The sequence below is a fragment of the Gobio gobio genome (assembly GCF_949357685.1).
Source record: "Gobio gobio genome assembly, chromosome: 9".
NCBI lineage: Eukaryota > Metazoa > Chordata > Actinopteri > Cypriniformes > Gobionidae > Gobio > Gobio gobio.
The window spans coordinates 44,607,436-44,633,026 of record NC_137115.1 but is presented as its reverse complement, the minus strand read 5'-3'; the positions used below and the strand labels follow the sequence as shown (position 1 = coordinate 44,633,026).

The window sequence follows — 25,591 nt, the reverse complement described above, 5'->3', positions numbered from 1 at the left end:
TATTAAAGTTACAAAAGTGATTCAGTCAAGAGCAGTGAGAGATTTTATCTCTTTATTTAGTTGTTTAATTAGCATTAATAATGACAGCAGGTAAATTTGGATGCTGTCACTTTAAGACCGAATACGCGGATCCATTATACTCGTGCGTTGTTCCTTCTCAATTTCTCAGTTCTTTCTCAACTGTTTACATTCCCTTCTTAAGACATAAATGACTGTTTGCTTGCAAATACATGGTCACTTTGACACAAGTGTATTTAACCGTTCACGCCTAATTAGGGGGCAAAAAGCATTCAGTTCAGTTCTCATGCGCTCTATGAGCAGCGATTTATGTCGCGCAGCTCTCAGAGAGCGGCCACATATACTGAAATGAGTTGTCTTTTGCTGCTAATTGCGCTTCAATGGTTAAAAATCAACAGCTTTTAAACCGCAGTTCTTAACAATGCATGCAAACGATAAGCTTATCGCCCACCACTAATGTGCTGGATGTAAAATTTGGGTAACCTTGCCTTTATTTGAAAAAATATCAGCTTTATAGGGGCCATCCGCCACCTTGCTCTATAAGACATCGGCCATAAAAAAAAAAATCAATAACGGTGGACCACTACAGTTACATTTTGCATCTTGGTAAGACAATGAGTGCAGGTGACATGAATAAGAGCTGAGCCCATGACCTCTCAGGGAGGATTGGCCAGATAATATGGACTGATTCCTGATGATTATAGCTGAACGCAGAGCTGAACACAATCCTCTTAGGGAAAAATCTTTTGTGGACCTAAACACCGCTGCTCACTGCTGAGGTGGTGTGGGAAGGATGTGAAAGCTTTCCTTTTGTATTATGTTTCTTTCTCTTAAAAAAATGGAATAAGCTTTAGTGACCATTACAAACACACATTTACATAATTCCCAGAGTAGCGCTTTTGAAATTTCATTTCAGATGACTTGACAAAATATTAGTTTTGGCCAGAGTGTGATGCAAGTGGGTCATAATGACCGTAATTGTCATTTAATCTGGACCCCAGAGGTTATGATTTGAACGGAATAAGCCACATATGTGCTCACTCATATAACTTGCGGCCAATGAGTGGGTTTCAGTTGTGTTTTTCACTACACACATTCTCATCTCAATTTGTTATGGTTAGTTTGAATGGTAAGGAGCACTCTGCTATTTGGAGGTAGAGACTGACTGATATATATTTTTGTGTAAAAGTTATCGTTTAGCTTGTAATTGTAATTGTCAATAATAACTTGCAATTGTTTTATTTGTGCATATCTTTTTTAAAATATTGAACACATTAAATCATATTATTTGTAGCTAATAATCACCATCCTTTTTCCATGGCCATCAAAGCTGCATTTATTTGATAAAAAACGCAGTAAAAACAGTAATATTGTGAAATAGGATTAAAAAACTGTTTTCCATTTTAATTTGTTTTAAAAAGAAATGTAGTCCTTTGGTAAAGCTGAATTTTCAGAATCATTAATCTAGTCTTCAGTCACATGATCCTTTTAATATGCTGATTTGCTGCTCAAGAAACATTTTTATTATTATCATTGTGTATTATCACAGTCGTAATATTTTTGGGGAAACCATGATACATTTTTTAGAAAGGTCAAAAGAATAGCATTAGTTTGAGCTAGAAATCTTTTGTAACATTATATGATTGTTTTACTATCACTTTTGTAAAAAAAAAAAAAAAGGTTTCTTTTTTCTTTTTTTGATTAATCGCAATTAACCTGAAATTGTGCTTAAACTGAATTAATTCGCTTTTTGCGGTTATTTTTTATGCGCAGCTTGTCAGTGAATTACGTCTGTGATCAGTAGTAAAAGCTTCTCCATCTGAAAGCACTGCAAGTTTGAGTCGCTTGCATGTGAAAAAGCAACACACATCAAGCATCTTTCCAAACATGAGAAGCGTTTATGAACCTCTTGTCCAATAAAAGACAACATTTAATAACATGTTTTTACTCCAAACTCAATTCATAACGACTTCTTCAGAATAACGCACACAACATATTATTGCATAGTATTCTATACAGTGATAAAGGCTATGTCTAAGTTTAAATATACTTTATTATCATGAAAATACCCAAGAAGGCTTCAAGAACTCAGATAAACCATATATTGTCGTAGTCGTGTGTTTATTAGTCATGTAGCGCTGTTTATTCAGCTACAGCGATAGTATGATGCCCATAGGGATTTCCTGGAATGACGTGCGTTATCATACTTCAACGGGGCATATTTGTAGTTTCTGCACGAGAGCATTTACTACTGATCACAGAGCCTCGCTTCACTGACAAGCTGCTCATAAAAAAATTGCAGCCTTTGCCAAATCGCGTGCGGTTTAATTTCGATTAATCACGCAGCCCTACTTGGTTTCCATCTCTGCTGCATCACCTTGAGTATCGCAATTCCACTTCACATAACGGCATATTAAACAATAAAATGTTCTGATTGGCTGTGACTATGCTGCATCATGCTGCATTTTTACCTAACCCTAACTCATACTGCCTGCTGAAATGTATGGAGTATCTGGTATAATAACATTTAGCCTGAAGTAACATGGGTGCTTTATAGCCAAGCAGCAGTCATCTTCTACTGATTAATGAGTCAGGATAGATTTCCATTTACAGCGACCATATTATTAATCTTATTTACCATCTTCTCAAACTTTCAGTGTGGGTCTCAGTCTGTTTCAATCATTTGCTATAGTAAGCAGAAAATCAAACGTTATTGTTATTGTGTGTGACTAAAACTGTAAACTTCCCTACGAAGCATTTCAGAGTTTATGTAAGCTGAAATTTTTCAAAAGTTTGCAGAAATAATCTTGATGTTTCTATAGGATCATCTTTGAAAACGTGTAGTCCTGCTGCTTTTAGATGGAAACTATATTTCCGGTTGCACTGGATCCTTTAGCTGTAAAATCTGACCTGTTGAAAGCAACATCAACATGACATGGGTGGAGAAGTGCTCAGACGCTTCTCTGACGGGCAGTGTTTACGGAACAACCGGATCTTTGGAAAGTGAATAGGAACTGGGTGAGCTCTTTGGCCTCGGATCATCCTGGGCGATTCAATGTGGAGGTCAACTGGTGGGCATGTTTGTGTCAGTTGGCTTCACGCTTCTTGTGTGGCAGTTTTAGGAGACATGAGACATGATTTTCAGCACGTTGCACTTTAAAAAAAATCGGTTTCTGAGGCAAAAAATGTTTTTATGGTGTACGTGTTTTCCAATTCAAATAACCTTTTAGCCATTTTTACATGCTGTCAGGTGTTTTTTTTATACTGCAGTTTCATCTACTTTTGTGGAACTGACAGACACCATATCTCTCTGTCTCTTTCCTACTCTGTGTCTCCTTCTTTGTGTCTTTCCAGACTGCCTGAATTTATTAATGGGTCCAACCGGAACTGAGGACTAAAGTTTCTCTTTATCAACAAACAAATTAGTCTTTGTGTGTGAGTCACTCCGGCTCTCCTCCCTCTCCCGGGATTGTGAAGGAGAAAAAAAAATGCCGCAATGAAACAAAGGAGACATGCAGCTCCATGACTCCCAAGTGCAGCCCTGGGGCATTTGCGATGATACGGGAAAGCAAATGCTATTTTTTTTCATGGAGCAATCATTTCCGTTCTAAATTTGGATGAGCATAATACACTGTCAGGAGCAAATAAAGATCTTTTTTAAACAACACACTTGCTATTTTTGGCACACTGGTTATGGAGTAACCTCAAATGAGATTTAGATTCATGAAGCGTGTCATTTTCACAGGAAATTCGTGTCAGGAAAAGCGCTTTCCACTCCTGTCAGAATAATGCACAGTAGGCAATCTGAGATTGCTGAAATTTTGACCTTTCTGCATTACTCAAAAGTTCACCATCTTCTGCGCCTTGCAGTGGGCTATTTAGATCGTGGTTGTAGAGAGAAAGATTGATAAGGTTGTTTCTGTGTGGGACCATGTGTTCTGGCAGGGAGAAACATTTCCATTTGTCTCATAGAGGCCCTGTGATATTGTCTCTATCAGAGAAGGTGACCTAAGCCTCTGTAAGAACATAAAAGGTTTAGCCAAAGGAGCTCATATGTCAAGGCTATTCTTCTGCTGATCTTTTCCAACTTCTAGGACACCATACATTTGTTTTGTTATCATGGTGTGAATTACTCCTCTCACTGTAGATGGCCTGTAGTATGTAAATCTTTTTGACCTTTCATACTGTCCCTTTAGTTAGGGTCATGCTACTGTTTAACTGTGTTATCTTTGAAGGCTTTTGGCATTTGCTTAATAGTCTTTGGCTCTTCAAAGCATTACGCATGCAAATTATAATTTAGTCCTTTTAAACCCTGCCCCATCACAATCGATTGCAAGCTTGCATTCATTTTTTGAGTGCAACACCCACATTTCAAAATCCAATCAAGAACTGATTGGTATAACCAAGTTCCTGCCCAATGTCCTTTTCATTCAAATGTGTGTCATAATATTGTAAAAAACTAAGATCTGTCACTGCTTCCGTTTCACCAGTACTTTAAATCCAATATATCTGTGGTTTTTCCTTATTTTTCCCTGTAGTGTGTTCTTCTTAAACCAATGGGAAGGTAACACTTTAGAATAATGGTCATTCATTAGTTAACATTAGTTAATGTATTAACTAACACGAACTAACCATGAGCAGTACATTTGTTACTGTATTTGTTCATCTTTGTTAACGTTAGTTAATAAAAATCCAGCTGTTCATGTTTTTTTCCTGTTCGTTCACAGTGCATTAACTAATGTTAACAAGATTTTAATAATGTATTAGTAAATGTTGAAATTAACATTAACAAAGATAAATAAATGCTTTATAAGTGCAGTTCATTATTAGTTCATGTTAACTAATGTAGTTAACTAATGTTAACTAATGACCTTTATTGTAAAGTGTTACCAGTGGGAATTTATGTTTATACTATTGCTTCATTGATTTAGCTGTAAATGACAGATGAAACCAGAAAAGTATGGAGCAATCAATCATGGCCTGTGTGTATGAAAACAAAAGTCTGAAAGAAAGGAAATGCATGAGAATGATGGTACTTCATTAATATATGCTAACACTTTTGAGTGAAAATTAGTATTTATGAAGAACATTTTTGAACTTGAATAGACTGAACTGTGAAATATGGATGTTCCATAACAGAATGGAACCAGATCGAATGCTAGGATGCTAAACAATTGTATTTTAAATAGCTATATTGATATTGGTTGATGATATCCAATTGCCTGTGCGGCCTACAGACGTTTCGGCAATTTTCTGCCTTCACTGACTTTAAAGAGAGAAAAATAACCAGGAGCAGCATTGATATGAAGTGGCAACGCAGTCAATCCTAATTCTGGGAGTGCTACAGTGTCCGAGGGTTATATAGGATAACTTCTGTAAATATAGGATAAGCTCCTGTAAATTAAGAGCATGCTCTGAGATTATTTTTATTCTTCAATTCTGACTCAATTCAAGTCATGCTTTTGTAGATGTTTGACAACCAGAGGTGAGCTTTTGTTGAAAATTATATATCGTCTATTTATTTCATCACAATATCCTTGAATGAATATCCTCAATATTTATTTATTTATTTATATTTATGTATTAATTTCTATTAGGGCTGCACGATTTATCTCAATTAACCTGAAATTGCGCTGGAACTAATTTGGCTTATTGTGATTATGAAATCGCAAAGGTTGCGATTGTTATTTATTAATTTTTTATGCGCAGTTTGTCAGTGAAGCACGGCTCTGTGATCAGTAGTAAATGCTGCTCCATCTGAAAGCACTGCGAGTTTGAGTCGCTTATAATGTGCATTTGAAAAAGCAACACGCATCTTTCCAAACATGTGAAGACAACATTTAATGATGTTTTTATTAATAGTTGAGCATCCTTCTGAGATGTGGCTTCTTACACAGAATAAGGCACACAACATATTATTTCATAGTATTCTATACAGTGATAAAGGCTATGTTGCTTAGCAATGATACATTTATAAAAGTATAAATATACTTTATCATCATGAAAATGCCCAAGAAGGCTTGAAGAACTCTGATAAACCATATATTGTCGTATTAGTCATGTTAAAACGATCAAAGCATTTCAGTCTTCTGGTTATTCAGCTACAGCGATAGTATGATGCCCATAGGGATTTCATGGAATGATATGCGTTATCGTATTTTCCCGGGGCATATTTGGAGTTTCTAAGTAAGAGCGCCCTCTGGCTTTCAGATAGAGCAGCATTTACTAATGATCACAGAGCCGTGCTTCACTAACAAGTTGCGCATAAAAAAATGCAGCCCTAATTTATATTAATAAAGAAAAATGCATACATTAAAAATGTAGGCTAAAAAAATGTTAATAAAGAAGCCTTAAAACGTTCAGTTTTGGAAATATTTGTCTAACTGTACAAAATCTAACTTTTTTTTTTTTTTTTTCATTCCAGTCTGTGGTCCTCACATTGATATCCGCAATGACATCAGTGAGTTCAAGAAGCTGGAGAACTGCACGGTGGTGGAAGGTTACCTGCAGATCCTTCTCATTGGAGACAAGAATAACAATCTCAACCAGGAAAACTTTCGCTCCCTGTCCTTCCCCAAGCTGACCATGGTCACCGACTACCTTCTCCTATTCCGTGTCTCCGGCCTGGACAGCCTCAGCATGCTCTTCCCCAACCTCAACGTCATCCGAGGACGCAACCTGTTCTACAACTACGCCCTGGTCATCTTTGAAATGACCAGCCTGAAAGATATCGGCCTCTACAACCTGAGGAACATCACCAGAGGGGCCATCAGAATCGAAAAGAACCCGGAGCTGTGTTATCTGGACTCTGTGGACTGGTCGCTCATTATGGATGCAGAGTTTAACAACTACATCGCTGGGAACAAGCAGTCCAAAGAATGCGGTGATGTTTGTCCAGGTATCATGGAGGATAGACCGCTGTGCATTAGGACCAGCTTCAATGACAACTACAGCTACCGCTGCTGGACCTCCAACCACTGCCAGAAGGGTAAGAACTTGCCAACCAGTCCTGATCTTGCGAATGTTTGATTTATTTCAGGTTTTATTTCTGCTGCCATTTCACATATCTTTCCTTCACATGGGATTTGAATGAATAGTGAAATGAATTGTAAAACAATGAGGCTTGAATTGCATAAGATAAAGCTAAGTTTAGCAAAACCGATGGAAGGATACTGTTTGCTTTGCTTGGGAACTGGAGGGCTGTCTCTTTGGCATGGTCTTGTCAGGTAAATATTTGGTTAGTGTAATCTATGTTGTGTCGAGAGAGTTATGACTAGACTGTCTACCAATTAATCAAAGGCTTTGACAGTAGCTGAAGACAGAGCGTCCTGATAACAAAACAATGGTTTCTGTGACCTGAGGAGACGTACTATTACCTTTTACTCATAATTGTCCAGAAAAATTAGCTATTTCAACCCTAAGTTATATGTGACTGCACTTGAACCTCACCATTTTCTGTTCTTATTGTTGTCGAAGTTGGTTGAATTATGCAATTTTGTATTTCTTGATCGATTAATGTGATTATCCAATATTTGGCCATTATTGCAAGATTATTGCATTGTGCTTGTGCCTGAAAACAGTTTCCATTTGGCTGATTTTGATTTTGAACTGCATCAACTAAGAATTTATACACTTGTTTTTGAAATAGCAAGTGAAAATAATTTGAGAATCGCACATTCTTTCAGTTTATTTTAGATCTTCTATTGTGCGGTAGGTTTGAAGATGTTCTATGGCTTATTGTTCACTAGTGATAGACCGATATATCAGTCAGGGCAATTATTATGCTAATATTTGGCCATTGTTAAGATTTTTGAGATTTTGTCAGTAGATGTTAAACCATTTGGTGAATTTTGAGTGAATGTTTGGTAAAAATAAGTTTTTATTTCAGCAAGTTTGTTTTCGTTGATATACATCAGACAGCGACTATTGGAAAATCCATATTGGTCATCCACTAGGACCGATAACGTTTTTCCTACACACCTTGTTAATGAATAATGCACATTTTTTCAAATATTTTTGAGGAAAGTTTAAATCAAATTTGTGTATATATTATTTGCTATTGGCATCAACAACTATTGAGAAATTCACGTTGGTTGACCTAGGGCTGCTCGATTATGGAAAAAATCATAATCACGATTATTTTGGTCAATATTGAAATCACGATTATGTAACACGATTATTTCACATGACTTTGGGAATGTATTGTATTTATTAAAAATACACCTTTCAACAATTCAATTGAAATTGTAACATTTGTTGTACTTTTCGAATTATTAAAATAAATAATATAACATATTCAAATCAAAGTATAAAAGTATTCACGTAAAAATGATAATCACAAATAAATAAGATCAACAATATGGTTCGGCTAGATATGCTTTTCAGGTACGTCTAACATTAGTTTTCAGGTACAGAAATGTCTCAAATGTAAAATAACATTGCATATTTGAGTTTATAAATTAAAGATGAATCCTATTAAACTTATAAAAGCTATTCAATCCGGATCGGATATGCGTCGTCTTTCTCGACTGTATAAAGTTCACTTAAGGCATATACAGACTATGTCTGCTAGGATACTCATCAAGATGGACATGTTGACATACGTTTTGTGTGAGTTTGTCCGTTCAAGAGCAAGACTTGAAAGAGAACTCAATATTTGCGCGCTGAGAGACGTGTGCGCGCTCTCGGATGAGCGCACAGAGATACATTTTCTCACAGCGCGCGCGGCTTCTCATTCGCGTCTTCTGGCACTACACCCGGGTGATGACGGTGAAAACGACTGGTCATATTCGAAAATATGGCAGCACTCGCATGCATTGAACAAAGTTTACAAAGAGAGAATTATTTGAAAAATATGAGGGGAAAAAAGGATGTTTACACGGCACCCCTGCTCTCGTCAGTTTTTGTTTCTTTATTAGATTGTCATAGGTCACTGTTTAATTTTCAAGTGGTTAAACAAATTCGTGATGTTCCCTTGCGTTGCAGCCACTACAATGTAGCAAATCTTGCACGTAGCATGTTTCTGCTCGTCCTCTGATTCCTCGAAGCCAAACTGTTCCCAGACAACGGAGTTGGTTTTGCCTTTTTTGCTCACCAAACGCTGCTGTAACTGCCCTCCTTCTGCCATCTTTACTCGCGCCGAGTTTTTAAATTCCAGCAGATGATATGCACACGAGACTCACGACCTGAGAGAGTTTGTGGCTTCGGGAGGGGCGGATGTGAGTGTGCGGTTTCATTCAGAACGCAAGGCAAAATAATAGTTTTTTCTCGATTGTACTATTTTGGTGATCGTTGGGAGGCAAAATCGAAATCGAAATTCGATTAATTGCACAGCCCTAGGTTGACCTAATATCTACTTTTTTTTGTTTGTTTTTTATTCATCAAATGAACCTCCTTTGATTAATTTATGTTTATTGTAGATGAATTGTCTTGTGTGTAGATTCAAAACTGATCTATGGTTACTGCAAGGTATGAATGGGCTTGTTTTAGGATGATGAATTGGTTAGATACCTCAATAGTACTTTGACGCCCCAAATGCGGATTTTGTGTGTGTGTGGATAGGATCGATAGAACATGAGAAAATCACCTGGCTGGGGCCAAAATTATCTCTGTAGTCATGAGGTCAGTAGATATGAATGCCAGTGTGTCCCTTACATCTGACCGGGAATGCCTGGGAAAGTGAACTACCCCTTATGAATGTTTGCTCCCTCTTCCTCTCCCAAGCACACAAGAATGGTGGGAAAAGCATAATGGATGAGAACACTACAGCACCCTCCACCCCTGGCCTTGAAGAGACCTGCAGACCGTGCAAGTCCCAGGCTCGGAGAGGCTGTCGCAGAGCTGCCCTCCCTCCTCTTTCCCTCCGCCTGAAAACAAACAGAGGAAATAAACCCTCCTCAGAAACGCGCTCCGTTACAGCATGAATGTTTATTGTTGCTCTTGGGATTCTTTGAATCCGACAATCCTTAGGGGGAGACGTTTGATGAAGGTATGGAGGTGACGTGCTTCGACCCTACCAGGAGATTTGATCCACATCAGTGGGCGACTCTGTTCGCGAGTGTCCTTTTTCCAGCGACTCCCCTCTGCACTGCTGATACAGTCTCTTCCCGGCAGTCCCGCCCACATCGTGTCAGCACTTGCTCCCCTGCACACCTGTTCAGTATGGTAATCTTGTGTCTGAATGCCGTGTTTTTGCCTTTGCAGAGGTGGGGAGGTGTGAGTCACCTGTATCCAAGGCTCAAACAGTCAAACAAAGACGACGACTGGTAGTCACAGCAGATAGGACGTACTAATGGTCCGACTGATTGATCTGTGTTCTCCAAAGAACTTACTGGAACAAGCATTGGGCTGCCACCTGTCCGATTGTGTATGCTTCCCGTCAGTTTTTCCACATGGAGCTTCAAAGGAATCAACAATTTGTCTATGAAAATCACACCCCAGCATTTTCCTACGCTTCATGAGCTGTCGGCAGCTTGCTGTGTTCTTGAGGCACAATTGTTGGTGAGAATAATTAAACTTCAAGAGTCACGGCAAGGAAATACGGGGGAACTGAGGGGCGTCTAAACTATTGACACATTTCACGTTTCGATTTCAATTTCAATTACGACATGTATCCCCAGTTGGTACAATACTATAATATTAAAGGTTCAAATTAACAGATTTGCTACTCTCTTTTAAATTACACATAAGGAAATTATAGTTGTAGTAATAACTTTTTAACATAATTATGTTATTAAAAATGACAATTAAGTTTCAGCTCGTTTTTTTTCAGCTCGACATTTAAATGGTGTCATAAAAACATGATGGATTTATTTAAACATACATTAAATATTGAAGAACAGGTCAAATATACATGTGTTTAGCTAAATGGTCCTTTCTATAGTTCATACTTCTAGCTAACTATTGAGTTTATGGACATTGAATGGCTTTACTGAGGTAAATGTTACATTTTGTGACATATTGTTTAAATAGCTCTGTTTACAAAATAGTTTTTTTGACGTTTTTCCAGCAGTTGAAACACTAAGTGATTACATGAGACATGATACGGATTGTTGTACGATATCTTTTAACATACCTTCTGATTCCGATTCTTGTTTTTTCATAGTAAAATTGTCAGAATTTAAAAGCTGAGACTTTGTTTCATATCAAAAGTAACAATTAAAGCATAAGCTTAGTGTGATTTATTGGATGTAGGTGATTTAAGAATCGATCTCGTGTCATAAAAACGAGAATCCTTTTATAATGAGAAACTTATATTTTTAACCCACTTTCACGGATTTGTTTTCTCGTGATGATACAAAGCCGATACATAAACAAACAAAATCTTAATACTTGTTTTGGATTGTGTTGCAAACTATTTTTTTGAATAAGCTTAGTTTAAAAAAAAAAATCTAAATGTAATCACTTGATCACTTGACAACTTTTTGTGACTGATATCATATATTTATTTTTCATCCAACATTCATAAAGAAACAACTTTTCACAATCGAATCCCGATGTCAAGTACGAAAGCAAGTCCCTCTCTACAGTGTCTTTCTTTGCTTTCTAGCCATCCTCGTAGAAGTTCTGTGAGGGAGGAGAATAAGGAATTGTAGGAGATGAAGGCAAATGGTCACTTGTAAACGAATCCTTCTTTTGAACTAGCCATTTTTAATGATTCAGTCTAAAAGATTTGCTGATCTAAAATCACATGCTATGCTTAATTCGCACACTATCCATCCTTCCATCCTAAATAGTGTCTGAAATTAGAATTATTGCGCCCGTATTACGTTAATGTAAAGGGGTTCGTTGATATGGGAAGAAGGAGGTGGGAACCGGCGAACATTTACTAGACTTGAATTAAATAAATGAAAGTAAAAGTGGCAGCCTCTCACGGACGACTGCCGCGCGCACACATAATAAAGCGTAAAACAAAACACAACACAAATTCCTGGCCTGGTTCTCTCTCGTCCTTCACTGTCGTCGCTCCTCCTTTTATGCGTCCGAGCTCCTCCGCGCAGCTGGCGCTCATTATCGCTCACGACCGGCCTCGCCCCATTCTCACGGCCCTCGGCCTCGCTGATTGCTGGAAGCATGAGGAGACACAGAGACAAGAGAGGGGAGAGAGGAGAAAAATAAAATCTTGGTCCTGTTCCCAGACACACTGCCGCCCGGTCCTCAGCCAGCCGAGAGGCTCTTCCTCATGGTGCCATGCGATGGTACTGGACGCTTGGTGGACGGCTCTATCCTGCTCCACCCCCTGGTGGCCGGCGGTGGCTCCTCCGGTTGAGGGCAGCCGACAGCGCTCCCTGCTCCTCCCCATCATGGCGGACGGCAGCAGGCTCCGGCACACGGCAAACGCCGGCGACTCCTCCGCTCCCTCTCGGACGGCAGCCACCCCACCTCGACCCAGGGGCACGGCAGCGAGCTCTCCGTCCCACCGGGTCTTCCATCGCTCCAGCACAAACGACCTCCTCAGCACCACGATTCCCCCTCAGCAGCGAGGGCTCTCCGAAAGAATGTCCCTCCTCCCAGGTTTTTGGCACCAATGTAAAGGGATTCGTTTATATGGGAAGGAGGAGGCGGGAACCGGCGAACGTTTCCAAGACTTTAATCAAATAAATAAACAAAATGAAAGTAAAAGCGGCAGCCGCTCATGGTTGACTGCCATGCACACAGATAATAAAACGTCCAAGCTCCTCTGTGAGACACGAGGCCGGTGATCACTCGCGACCGGCCACGCCCCGTTCTCACGGTCCCTCGGACTCGCTGCTTGCCACAGTTAAAATGAGTATTCCAATGATACCTGGATGGTCTACTATTTCCAATTAGAATCCGAAGTGCAGATCCCAACACACTCTAATGACTAATATGGCCCACAACCCAGTCCGTGTTGGACTAGGATTCGATTAGGACTACAAACAAGAATAAAAGTGTTAAAGAACTACAAACATGGCAGATGTGCGAGACTGACAGCTAAGTAGAGAGACGTTTGATCTAACCTGACAAAAAAAGATATCTATTCAATGTTATCCACATTTATATTTCATCTGCAACAACATTGAGAACTCTTATAAAGATATGTTTGGTCATTCACTTTTAAATGCGTCATTATGCAAACACATGAGAAGGGTTCTCCGCATGAGAGACCCACGACTGGGAGATCAGCGTGCTACAACATTTCTCTCTGATACGGAGGGAAATTAAATTAAATTGAATGTGGAGGATTTTAACCGTGACAAGATGATTGACAGGACAGTTTAAACGGTGACAGGATGCATGTAACTAAGTGACAGAGCGGTTTCGTTAAAGAGGCATCTATGACAAAGTAGTGTGTCCCGAAGCTACACACTTAAAAGTATGTACTTTGACTTCACAAAAACAGTACATGACTTTTAGGGTATAGTAGGTGAACTGGGACGCAGCAACAGAGAACTTTTGATGAATCAGACTTCCGAACACTCAAAGTCTTTAGTATTGGCTTGATGGTGGCGCAGCCTCTCTGTGTCTCTCTGTGGAGCACCGTCTTCTCAACCCCTCGGCATAATTGCCTTGTTTTTCTTGTGCACAGATGTTTCTTCAAGGGCACACAGTGGTTTTGTAGTCAATTTGGATCAGTCCTCTCTCTCTAATTACTGCACCAAGAGTTGCTGTCAGCGACCAATCGTCGATCAGCTCCTGCGTATGTGCGCGAGACTCTGCCTGTTTGTTATGAGATGAGGGTGTCCACACAGCAGCACTATTGTTTACTTTTTTTCTGAAATGCAAGACCATTAAAGCATTCCTTGCCTGTTCTTGCATGCACTTGTTACCGTCACCTCTGTGTATGCATGCGTGTGTCTCTGGAGTTCATGGACTTTCCATGTGTAATGTATTTCCATTGTTTGTCTTCACGCTGCCTGGATATGTATGTTTGTTAACCTGCTTATGGCTCGAATGGCTCTGACTATAAAGAAATACATTTATTCAAAAGGGATGTGAAAGGCTTTATCTCTGATGACGTGGACGATTCAATCCGCCCCTTGAGTAACAGTACACAAAGTAATTCCATTGGCTGGAAGAATGTATGCAGTGTGTATTTGTTCACTACTCACTGCTGCTAATGCGTGTGCACTGACATGGCATAAAACCACCAATAAAAAAAAAAAAATCAATCTTCAACTGAGTATGACAGCTGAGAATGTTGTTGTAAAGTCTAAACGGAGCCCCTGGCGGTGACTGTAGGTATGATTAGTGTGTGTTTGTAATCTGTGTGTGTTTGAATGTGTCTCTGCTCTTTGTCTCCGGAGACATTTCGCAATGCCAGTTCGGTTGACGGTGGGAATAGGAAGGGCTCTGTAGGGAGGAGGCATGCAACGGACGTCCTCGGGTCTGTGAGAGGCGAAGGATTGAGGAGAAATGCCACAGAAATGTCAAGTTTACAAGCACAAAAACAAGACTCTTCAGCGAGGGGGAGTGAACCGTCAGCCCTCCTTAATCTCCTCCCTTCTGTCCGCCAACCTCTCCTCCCTTCCCACTTATTTTGTCTGTTGTTTTTTTTTCTTTACGGCCCCCTCTCTACAGTTTTACTGCCATTTCCTCCTCTCTCTCTTCCAGGGCTCTTATCGCGGGCTGTTAACAGCTCTAGCCGTTAGATAGCTCTTCTCACTGTTTACACTCCTGGCCCCACCACCCGTCTGCCTGTTACTCTAGTGACCCATCCAGTTGTTTGCTCACTTGTGGCCTCTCTGACATTGTGTGTTTGTACTCTCTGTGTGTGTGCGTGCGTGCAGGGTTTGTGACCTCACCTACTCTGTGGTTTGGTCTGAATGGGGCCCTCAGGTCACTCTGATCCAGGCAAGCACGTCTTCCCCCTGAAAAACACGCTCGCATACCCCAGACCAAAGAGGGGAGGGGGAAAGGATTGTTGGGTGACGGGGGTCGAAGCGTGGGGGCTAGCCCCCTGGGCTTCACGGGCTGCTAAACGACCCCAAACAACAATGCAAACTCTTGTTGTTGTCCTGAAGGCTAGCTGATTTGTCCGATCAATCCCTTTTGAATGCTCTATGGCTTGCATACCTGGGATTGTTGGCATTCCACAGCTGTGCCACATAACGCGCAGATTGCAGATTTCCTGTGTAAAGCACAGATCAGCTCAGATAGTGACGTGTAATGAAGGATAGACTTACCCTCTCTCACAGAACAGCGCTACTGGTTTGGTGTTTAGTCCAATCCAATCTCTATGTCTGTCTGTCTATTGGTCTGTTGATCTATATATCAGTCGCTCTATCTGTATTTCGGTCTAATGGGCTATATGTAGTCTATCTTTCTTTCAGTCTCACAGAATCTATCGATCATCCATCTGTCTTTCCGTTTTGTCTATTTGCGATCGATAGACATGTTTGTCTGTCTGTTTATCAATCTCTTGGTATCTGTCCGTCTGTCTTTGAATCTCTCTGTATCTGTCCGTCCGTCTGTCTTTGAATCTCTCAGTATCTGTATGTCCGTCTGTCTTTGAATCTCTCAGTATCTGTATGTCCGTCTGTCTTTGAATCTCTCTGTATCTGTCCGTCCGTCTGTCTTTGAATCTCTCAGTATCTGTCCGTCCGTCTGTCTTTGAATCTCTCAATATCTGTCCGTCCGTCTGTCTTTGAATCTCTCAGTATCTGTCTGTCCGTCTGTCTTTGAATCTCTCAATATCTGTCCGTCCGTCTGTCTTTCTCTCAGTATCTGTCTGTCTTTGAATCTCTCAGTATCTGTCTGTCCGTCTGTCTTTTGAATCTCTCAGTATCTGTCCGTCCGTCTGTCTTTGAATCTCTCAGTATCTGTCTGTCCGTCTGTCTTTTGAATCTCTCAGTATCTGTCCGTCCGTCTATCTTTTGAATCTCTCAGTATCTGTCTGTCCGTCTGTCTTTCTCCCAGTATCTGTCCATCAGTCTGTCTTTGAATCTCTCAGTATCTGTATGTCCGTCTGTCTTTGAAATCTCTCAGTATCTGTCTATCCATCTGTCTTTTGAATCTCTCAGTATCCGTCTGTCTGTCTTTTGAATCTCTCAGTATCTGTCCGTCTGTCTGTCTTTTGAATCTCTCAGTATCTCTCCGTCCGTCTGTCTTTGAATCTCTCAGTATCTGTCTGTCCGTCTGTCTTTTGAATCTCTCAGTATCTGTCCGTCCCTCTGTCTTTTGAATCTCTTAGTATCTGTCCGTCTGTCTGTCTTTTGAATCTCTCAGTATCTGTCTGTCCGTCTGTCTTTTAAATCTCTCAGTATCTGTCTGTCCGTCTTTTGAATTTCTCAGTAGCTGTCTGTCTATCTGTCTTTGAATCTCTCAGTGTCTGTCCGTCTGTCTGTCTGTCTTTGAATCTCTCAGTATATGTCCGTCTGTCTTTCAGTCTCTTAGTGTCTGTCTGACCTTCGCTAATGTGTTGTGACTGATTCAAATCAAAGATATACAAACCGTCTGCGTAAGAATATCAGTCACAACTTCACAACATTTACTTCAGTGGAAAATGTATAATCATAAGTTTATCTAGAATGTTTCTTTTTGTAATTCCTCCATTTGTAACTACATTAACATAATTTTGGACCCTGTGTCTGTCTATCTGTCTGTTGATATAGAAACTTTTAGTTTGAGGCTGATGCATCAAGCAGAGTAGTTTGGCTCTGAGATGAAGACTTTCATAGTTTTGCAGATGTCTCTGGATGTTTGGAAATTTTGAAATCTTCTTTAAAGGGTTTTCTGTGCTCTCTTGCCTGCTGTAATGATAAAAACAGATACATAATGCTTTGGGAAGACCAGAATGTGTTTGTTTTGTTTGAAAAGACTTAGAAGTCAGAGTCAATGCATTTCAAGATGATAAAGGAGACACAACCTGGGGGTATCAAGGGGGGGTCCGTTTTGTAAGGAGGATGTTGTGTCCTGTATCATATCCCTGTAGGTTGTGTGTAATCACTGGCCTTGCCCAGACATGTGTGGGAGGTTTTACATGTCTAATGTTTTTCTAAAGCTCTTTGTGAAGAAATCTACTAAATGTGTTTTCTTCCATTTCCATCTATGGAAAATGCAAACTTGCTTCTTAAATTGCCCCTATTATGCTATTTTAAAGTTTCCTAATTTAGTTTTGGAGTTTATGTTCAATGATTCTCAAACAACTCGATGGATGAATCAGTCTTTCTAAATCCCTCCTTTCCGTGAGCTACTCTGCTCTAATCGGTCAGATGGCCCAGTCTGTTGTGATTGGTCTACCGCATTGAGCGTGTATTTCGGAAACAAACGGCCAGTACCATAACTGAACTCCAGCTCCCTCCGGAGGCTTCCTAAAGCTCAGCGAACACACTGCAAAGACAGTAACGATGATGTCGATTTTACACCAATCCCAGCGCGAGTCGGAATCGATGAAACCTTGGAAGAACTAGTTATTCAACCCGAACCTGGAGCAGGACGTTTCTCAGTGATGCTACTCAGTTTGAGGTACATGATGAGATGTTTCAACTGTAATTCCTCACCATCAGCTTTAACAAATGTGCGTCCATCAACAAACCTGTGTGTGTGTGTGTTTCTAATTTATTACAGTGCACATGCGGGAACTGTATCGATAATAGCACATACGTTAGCTGAGCACTAACGTGAATGTTGTAAGAACAAATCTTGCTCCATTCTTTTATCTTTACTCAAAGCAGTTAGAATGACAGGAAATCTACATTAATAGACACAGTTTTAGGTAATACTGCAGCCCACAGCTGATTTACAGTAGTATTTCAGTAAGACAGTAATAACATGAGTTAGCCAGATAACAAAATCAACTTAGTCACTAGTGCTTCTCCTGCTCCGTTTTACTGGATTCTGCTGGACTTTTTAAACTGGCACAGTTGTGGCAACCCATAATTATAAATTATTTGGCTTGATATTGTGAGGTATAAAATGGCTCTTACTTTCGACAACTAGTGTTGACTCGTCCACACTGAAAATCGAGGTATGTTATGTAGTATATTCCAACCTTAAGACTATTTGTTGCTGATGAACTATTTTAAATGCTTCTGATCTGGTCTGTGATTGGTAATAAAAGCTCAACCGCTGAAACAACCCTCACATTGTAATAGAAAAATGTTCTAGATTGTTAGAAAGAATGTTCTAACATTCAAGATTCATTTGACCTGGAAATTGAACCAATGCTTTTGTTAACGGCATGCTCTATTAAGGTACATTAATGCAAAGTCTTTAATTAATTTGAGTGATTGTGCAGCTTAATAAAAAAAGATGTGTGAATGAACCGGGTAAGGCATTTCTTTCTATGGCAGCTGCCATGTGATCAAAGCAGCTGTGGCGTTGTAAAACCACCATCTATACATTCATGAGTTTCCACATATTTATTGGCTTATATACATAGTCGTGCTTCTGAATTTATAGACTGTTAAACGTGTAGCGAAAATGTTTGAATAGCTCCAGGGTTTGTGTTTTTTATACAGCACAGAGAAGAGAATCGTGGGATTTCTTTTTAGTAAGTTGCGGTCACGTTCAAAGACTCTTTTGTCGACTATAGAATCTACACAGACGCGCACCCACACACTTCATACAGCCGTATCTCCACCCTACGCACTTTCCTGTGTGTTTGTGTGTCTAGTCTGGTGGCTTTGTATGAGGCAGTGAATGTAGGCATACGTTCTGTGTGTTTGTGTGTGGATCTGGCTGTTGCCTCCTGGCTAGCGTCGAACAGAAGTCGTGATTCATCTGCCGCTCTCGACACTCATTCATAAAAATCAGCACGAATACTACGCGCTCCTTTTGGAGCGCTCAGGGGGCCTGGCATGTCCTCAACATGTCAGATTCTACTCAGTCCAGGTTACGTGGCAGGAATGACGAATGCTCTTGCTCCGCCACTGTGGGTGTCCTCACTGCTAGTTGGCAGAGCTGGCATAGTGTGGCACCATCGGTCTGACTACACACACTATTTTGTGGCAACTGAATAGAGATGTGGCTCATTAGTGTGGGTGTTTTTGAACTTTTTGATGCCAAGGTCTCCCAGATATGAAGACAACTATATATCTAATTTCTGCTGTTTGATAGAAATAGTTAAATATTATAAAATACATTTATTTATAAATGAATAAATAAATAAAATTGAAATATCTTTGTATAATATCTCATAATATATCTTCTGTAATAAATAATGAATAAATAAATAGAGGTGCACTGATACTAAATGTCTCCGCCGATAACGGTAGCTGATTATTCAGAATAATATCTGTCGATACCAATAGTTTGATTTTCTTAAGGAAAAAAAATCTCTCCCAACTAATGCTATAAACTATACAGGGAAATCTCTCATTTGGTACATTGCTATAATATTAGAGGTTAAAATCAACAACAGAGCCCAAACTATTATATTCAGCTGCTATGTATTTTCAGATATAAGAATTACACTCAAGTAAAAATTTTAAAGTTTGTATTGTAACTTGGTTGCACATAAACGCTTGTCTTCATGACATATTTATTCAAACAAGCATATATAACTAAGAGTAAATAAGCTCCTCTCTAGTGTTTTTTTTTATAGCTAATAAACTTTGAACATTCTATAACTTTCCAGAGGTAAATGCAATGTTAAAGGTGCACTATGTAACATTTTTGCAGTAAAACATCCAAAAACCACTAGGCCAGTGTTATATATTTTGTTCAGTTGAGTACTTACAATATCCCAAATATTGCCAACTATTTGTAAATCGTGAGAAATTGCAATTTTAACCAAGGAACCGGGACGGGTGAGGGTGTCGCCTGTCGATTGCGTCATATCTGCGTTTCCCTCGGTTTCCGCTTTACTCTTACTGCAGTGTGCAACAAGTGTCATAGCAGACGCCGAGCAAACATAGAGTAATGTAATAACATAATTTTCAACACACTCAGATGTATCTAATATGATAAACAGAGCTGCGTTACCTCATACTCATGACCGGAAAAGCGGAAGTGGCAGTGGCGACTGTCATAATAAAAGTCCCGCTGCTCGTGAGGCATGTGTTGCCTTCATCTTATTAACAATCGCTCCAGTGGCCTTGCTCAGCTCCCACAACACTCGGTCCTGCTCTGCTTCATACTACAGTAACGTTAATAATCGCATCCATGAACATGATTTCTGCTGGAGTCCTATCCTGATTCTTTTCTATCGGCTGTGAGGTAGGGCTGAAATGATTAGTCGACATTGTCGACAACGTCGACAGTAAAAAAATTGTCCACAAATATCTTTGTTGTTGAGTAGTCGTTTGATCTCATGTGACCTAATGTAAGGGCCTGCAATATCGCGATTTAACTGCTACGGCGCTGTAGTGCTAGAGTGTAATGCAGCCCTTACAAATGTTGCGGTAGAAGAAAACAGCGCAAATTACGAAGTGCAAACAAATGTGAACTAGCAAGATGTGGGAAAGTTTCACAAAACTTCAAACTAAGGCTGCGTCTCTATCAGCTCCCTAGTTCAGTAGTCAGGGCACTGATCAGGGAGTCAGCCCATTGACTCTTGTCCTGATCAGTGCCCTGACTACTGAACCAGGAGCTGATTGAGACGTGCAAGGCGAAACTTTTCACGGGAGCACAACGTGCATGTTGGAGCACTTAAAGAGGAAACAACTAACTAACTAACTAGCGGTAAATCTCTTTATTAGAGAATGCAATACTACTAATAATTGTAATAATATTAACAATAATAATATAATTACAGTAATGTGATGATTTATTTAGCATAGAATAAAGTTTGATTGAACTTGGAGTCAGGACTGTTTTTATTATTATAACACTATTAGGTATTATAGTCTCATCACTTGCCTGTATTTTGTTTCATATGCATGAAGACTTACAAAAGGCGATGTTAGGAAGAATATTATGTCGGTCACTTTTTCATATTGTTAATTAAAAGGTGAAGGAGAATCTGTCAGCTCAATTTTCACGTATGAGATTAATATTGTCATTTTGTCTGCGATGTCATTTGCAGATACATTTTTTACCATTCTTTGTGTCCTGAAGTAAATGTCCTCTTTTTCTGTTTCAGTTCTAAGAAAAGCAGTTGGCCTATTATTGTTTTACAAATTAAGCTCTTAATACTGCTGCCAAGAGATGTTTACATTTCAAACATCAATTTTTTATTATTATTTTTTGTCGGTAACGCAGCTAATTTTTGTTTATTATTATTTATTTTTTAAATTGAAAGAGAACAGAATATTTAAACAATGCTTAGAGAGCATTTGTTTGTGATTTGAGTTCTGAGAACTTGGCTCAAAGTTAATTAAAACAACCATTTCAAAAGCTGAAGTGACTTTCTTTTTTATATATTATAGTTAGAATATGTATAACTCAATGTTTTAACTAATTGAAAAAGCTGAATAATCTTTCAAAATTTACAGATTAGTTGTTGATGTCAAAGACAATAATCGATGATTAGTCGATTAATCGTTCAAAATAATTATTAAAATAATCGTTTGTTGTAGCCCTACTGTGAGGTGAAGACCACATGTCCCAGGATTCTGCGCTCAAACTTGGCGTCATCAAACTACACCTTTGTGACCTCTTGCGGACGAAAAAGTTACATAGTGCACCTTTAAGTGACATATTATTTTAAAACTGATTTATTGACGTCTTTCCAAGGTTGAAACACGGATTGAGCGATTACAGGACATGATGCATTTCGGTGAGTTGTACTGTATTTGTGTTTTTTAACTTGTATTAAAGTGGGAGAAAAGACTCGCACTGCTGTTCGAACTTAGGAGCTACAACGATCTGTCATGTCACATTTAAGAGCGTCAAAATGCCATTGTTTGAGTTTTGTGTTAAAATGGACAGATTTTGAAAGCTTAGACTCAGCTATCAGAAATAAAGCACAATGCTCTTTGTAATTATTAGGTGGGTGGGAGGCACACTACAAATAATGTTTGGTGTGGTGAAAACCACGGACATGGCAACCCTTGCTTGATCTACAGGTGATTCATAGGGTCAAATACAGCCCTGAATTCAACACAAGAGACACACAGTATGAGTTGCAGTTTGTCATGTTTTCCTCCCCCTTTTGATTGACAGGATATAATCGGCCCTGATCCTTGTCTATTTTTAAACAAATAATTGCTTTATTGGCCGATACAGTGCTGCATCCCTCAAATAAAATGTTTATTTTTCGAATTTTTTACACTAGTTGTCTTTAAACATTTTTTTTGATGATTAATCAGACCAGATTTGTCCGTTGTAAGCCATGACCACCCAAATGCACTCTTCTTGTGTGATGGCACCTGCTGTCTCTATACCGCAAGTGCCCTGTCAGTTACTTCAGTGATGGATTGCATCTTTAATGGATGTGGGGTGACCTTATGTTGTCAGAAAGAGGAGTTATAGAGATGTGATTCCTGATTTGAAGGACTTAGAGGTGGTTCTCGAGACTTGAGCAGATCGAGAGGGCAGAGCAGCTGACAGGAAGGAGTTCATGACCAGGGGTGAAGTTACTCACGTATCCTTTCTTAAGTTTGGTGCCACCTGTCTTTTGCATTAGTTCCAGTGTCCCTGACGGCCTCCAGCACAGCCACTGTTACGTTAGACCCTTTCACTTTTCACATGCCGAAGACTACCGCGAGAATCCTCTTGTTTTTCACTAGGTGTCTATTCATTTACTGACACTTCTGACAGAAATGTAAATAAAAAGTGTGGAATTGAGTGCTAAAATTCATAGTATTAGTATAAGCCGATTCATGATTTATTAGTGTACAGTCTAGTCAACAGATACTTGCATTCAAAAATGTGGGTTCATAATTTTTTTTAAAGAAATTAACTGTTATGCAAGGATGCATTCAATTTATCAAAACGTTTTTTCTATTTCAAATAATTTTTTTTCTTTTGAACTTTCTTTTCAAGATTCCTGAAAAAGAAAGTATGACTTTCCCGAAAATATTAATTATAAATGTTTCTTAAGCACCAAATCAGCATATTAGAATGATTTCTGAAGGATCATGTGACACTGAAGACTGCAGTATAAAATAGAAAAACATATTTTAAATTGAAATTATAGTCTACAATATTACTGTTTTTAATGTTTTTTTGATCACATGCAGCCTTGGTGAGACTTTTTTCAAAAGCATAAATGATTTACTTATATTTACATTAGGGTTGCACAATTAATCGAATTTCTAATTGTGATTACAATTATGGATGCCACAGTTACGTAATCGTTCAAAGGCACAATTACAAACAAAAATGCATGCTTAAGATGTTTTTTTTCTTTCTACATTGTTTTAATTTTAGTTTTAGTATAACATTATAATACCATGCTTATTTGTACTTTATTTAAAAATAGGGCTGTCAAAAGATTAATCGCGATTAATCGCATCCAAAATAAAAGTTTGTATTTACATAATATATGTGTGTGTACTCTGTTAATTATTATTTATATATAAATACACACACAAGCATGTATATATTTAAGGAAAAAATATCATTTTTATATATAAAACATTTATATTTATATATATTATAGATTATATGAATGTATATACAGTATATACATGCAAATATTTCTTAAATATATACATGAATGTGTGTGTATTTATATTTATACAGAGTACACACACATATATTATGTAAACACAAACTTTTATTTTCGATGCGATTAATCGCGATTAATCTTTTGACAGCCCTATTTAAAAAATAAATCAAACCAGTGTATAGTTGACATCTGAGGCTAAATGCTATAGAAAAGCAATAAAAATATAAAAATATAGCATGCCATGGCTTCAAACAATGGTATAAAGCTATTCAAAACATAATTCGATGAAAATTGTGATAATCATAATTAATAATCGCAATTACAATTTCGAGGGTATAATCGACAATTATGATTTTTGTCATAATCGTGCATACAATTTACATACACTGTTAATCTAATACACATTTAACATTTTCTGCTCTACTTAAAATCTGATGAACTTTCATGTAGCAATGTCTGATTTGTGAATCATTTAGTTGAATCTGATCTGTTCAGTGAATTGGATGATTCCGTTCAAAGCAAAATAATTAAAATAACTATTGTTATTATTATATTCAAGGCAGAGCTGTAAACTGACAGATTCTACACTCATATTTCATGTCTCTCAGTTAGTGGTATCCGCAAAAAGGATTCAGTTTTACAAGTCCCCATTCTTTCTTTCTGAATGAAGTGGGTAAGTGCTTCTTAAAAATATTTTTTTTATTGGTTGGAATAACTCAGTGGCACATCCTAAAATCTAAACATTCACATTTGAGTGTGTTTGTAGGAGTACCAGTGTATGTCCCCTCACCAATATATGGCTTTTTTTTTCTCCTTGAGAGAAGCCACATGGCTTGATTTATAATATGTGCGTGAACATAAATATACTTAAGCTCATTATTGTGTAAGAACGTGCTGGAAGTGTGAGGGAGTTCAGTGTCTCCGCAGGGATGAACATGCTGTGAAGATGAAAGGCAGCCGTAAAATTACAAAGGAAATCATATGGAGTTACTCAGCTCATTGAAATACCTCTGATAAGCTTAATCCTTCTTTAACCCTTTCCCGAGTCACTGATGATAATAGATATATTTTTTTATCAGGGCTGTCAATAGATTAATTTTCTGATTAATCGCACCCTTTTGCAATTTTGACTTGGCGTGAAACGTTTAACACATTCATTTTGTCATGATTTGCTATATCCAGAAAAGTAAACTATCAGACTAAAGGTTGATTCTCACAAAAACGGACACTTGGAGACTCCAAAAGTATAATTCCTACATTAGCTAGAATAGAAATAACTGGATTTTTACATTTGCTTGCTAGTTGGTAGTGCATTTTTTCACTTGTTTTATTGTCCGTTAAGCCGGGTGCACACTGTGCGATTTAAGATTGTTTCTTGTCAGACTGTATGGACATGATCCCCACTTTAAGCCATGTCACACTGTAAGATCTATGTTGTCATGTTGTCAGACTGTACGATAGTCAAGGCGCGTTAAAAACGGACGCACAGAAGAAAGAAAACTCGTCCAGAGTTTTATATCACCAGTCAATGACACGTTCGGCGGCCGTAAGCTGCATTACACGTGGGACTGAAATGGTGGCTACAAAGAAATCTTTAGTGCTCATTATGGTCATGGTTTGTCTTGAAAAATGAAGACATTTTGAATCATCGTAGGATTAGTCACACTACAGGACTGTGTGCCAAACCTTCTGACTCAGTCAGAATTTCGTCTGAAGTCAAATTTGATTGCAAGATAGACTAAAGATCAAAGATCAGAGGACTCTTTTAGGATTTTCAAAATTTGTCTCAGACGGCCAAATCGTGGCCAAAATCGCACTGTGTGTACCCGGCTCTAGGCAAAAATGTGATTTAATTAGAAAATGAATAGCACTCAACATTACTCAACAAACTGCACAACTTGAGGTATCATTCAGGTCTGATGAGTTGTGCCCCTACACGACTTTTCAAAATTTTGAGGTTGGTCATTTTTCTTTTTTATATTAATACGTTTATTCTGAAAGGATGCATACAATGGATCAAGTCATTTATAATGTTACAAATAATATATCAGACAAATGCTGTTTTTCTATTCATCAATAAATGTTTTTGAGCACCAAATCAGCATATAAGAATGA

General features: G+C 38.6%; 1 protein-coding gene across 2 annotated transcripts in view; it reads left to right on the top strand.

The window, feature by feature from the left end:
- The window catches only part of igf1ra (insulin-like growth factor 1a receptor), a 119,650-nt gene that overhangs the window by 11,352 nt on the left and 82,707 nt on the right, over window positions 1-25,591 (top strand). For both annotated transcript variants that reach the window (XM_079825357.1, XM_079825356.1), the window contains exon 2: window positions 6,443-7,006. In XM_079825357.1, coding sequence (XP_079681483.1) covers window positions 6,443-7,006 — 564 coding nt within the window. The remainder of the gene's footprint in view (window positions 1-6,442; window positions 7,007-25,591) is intronic.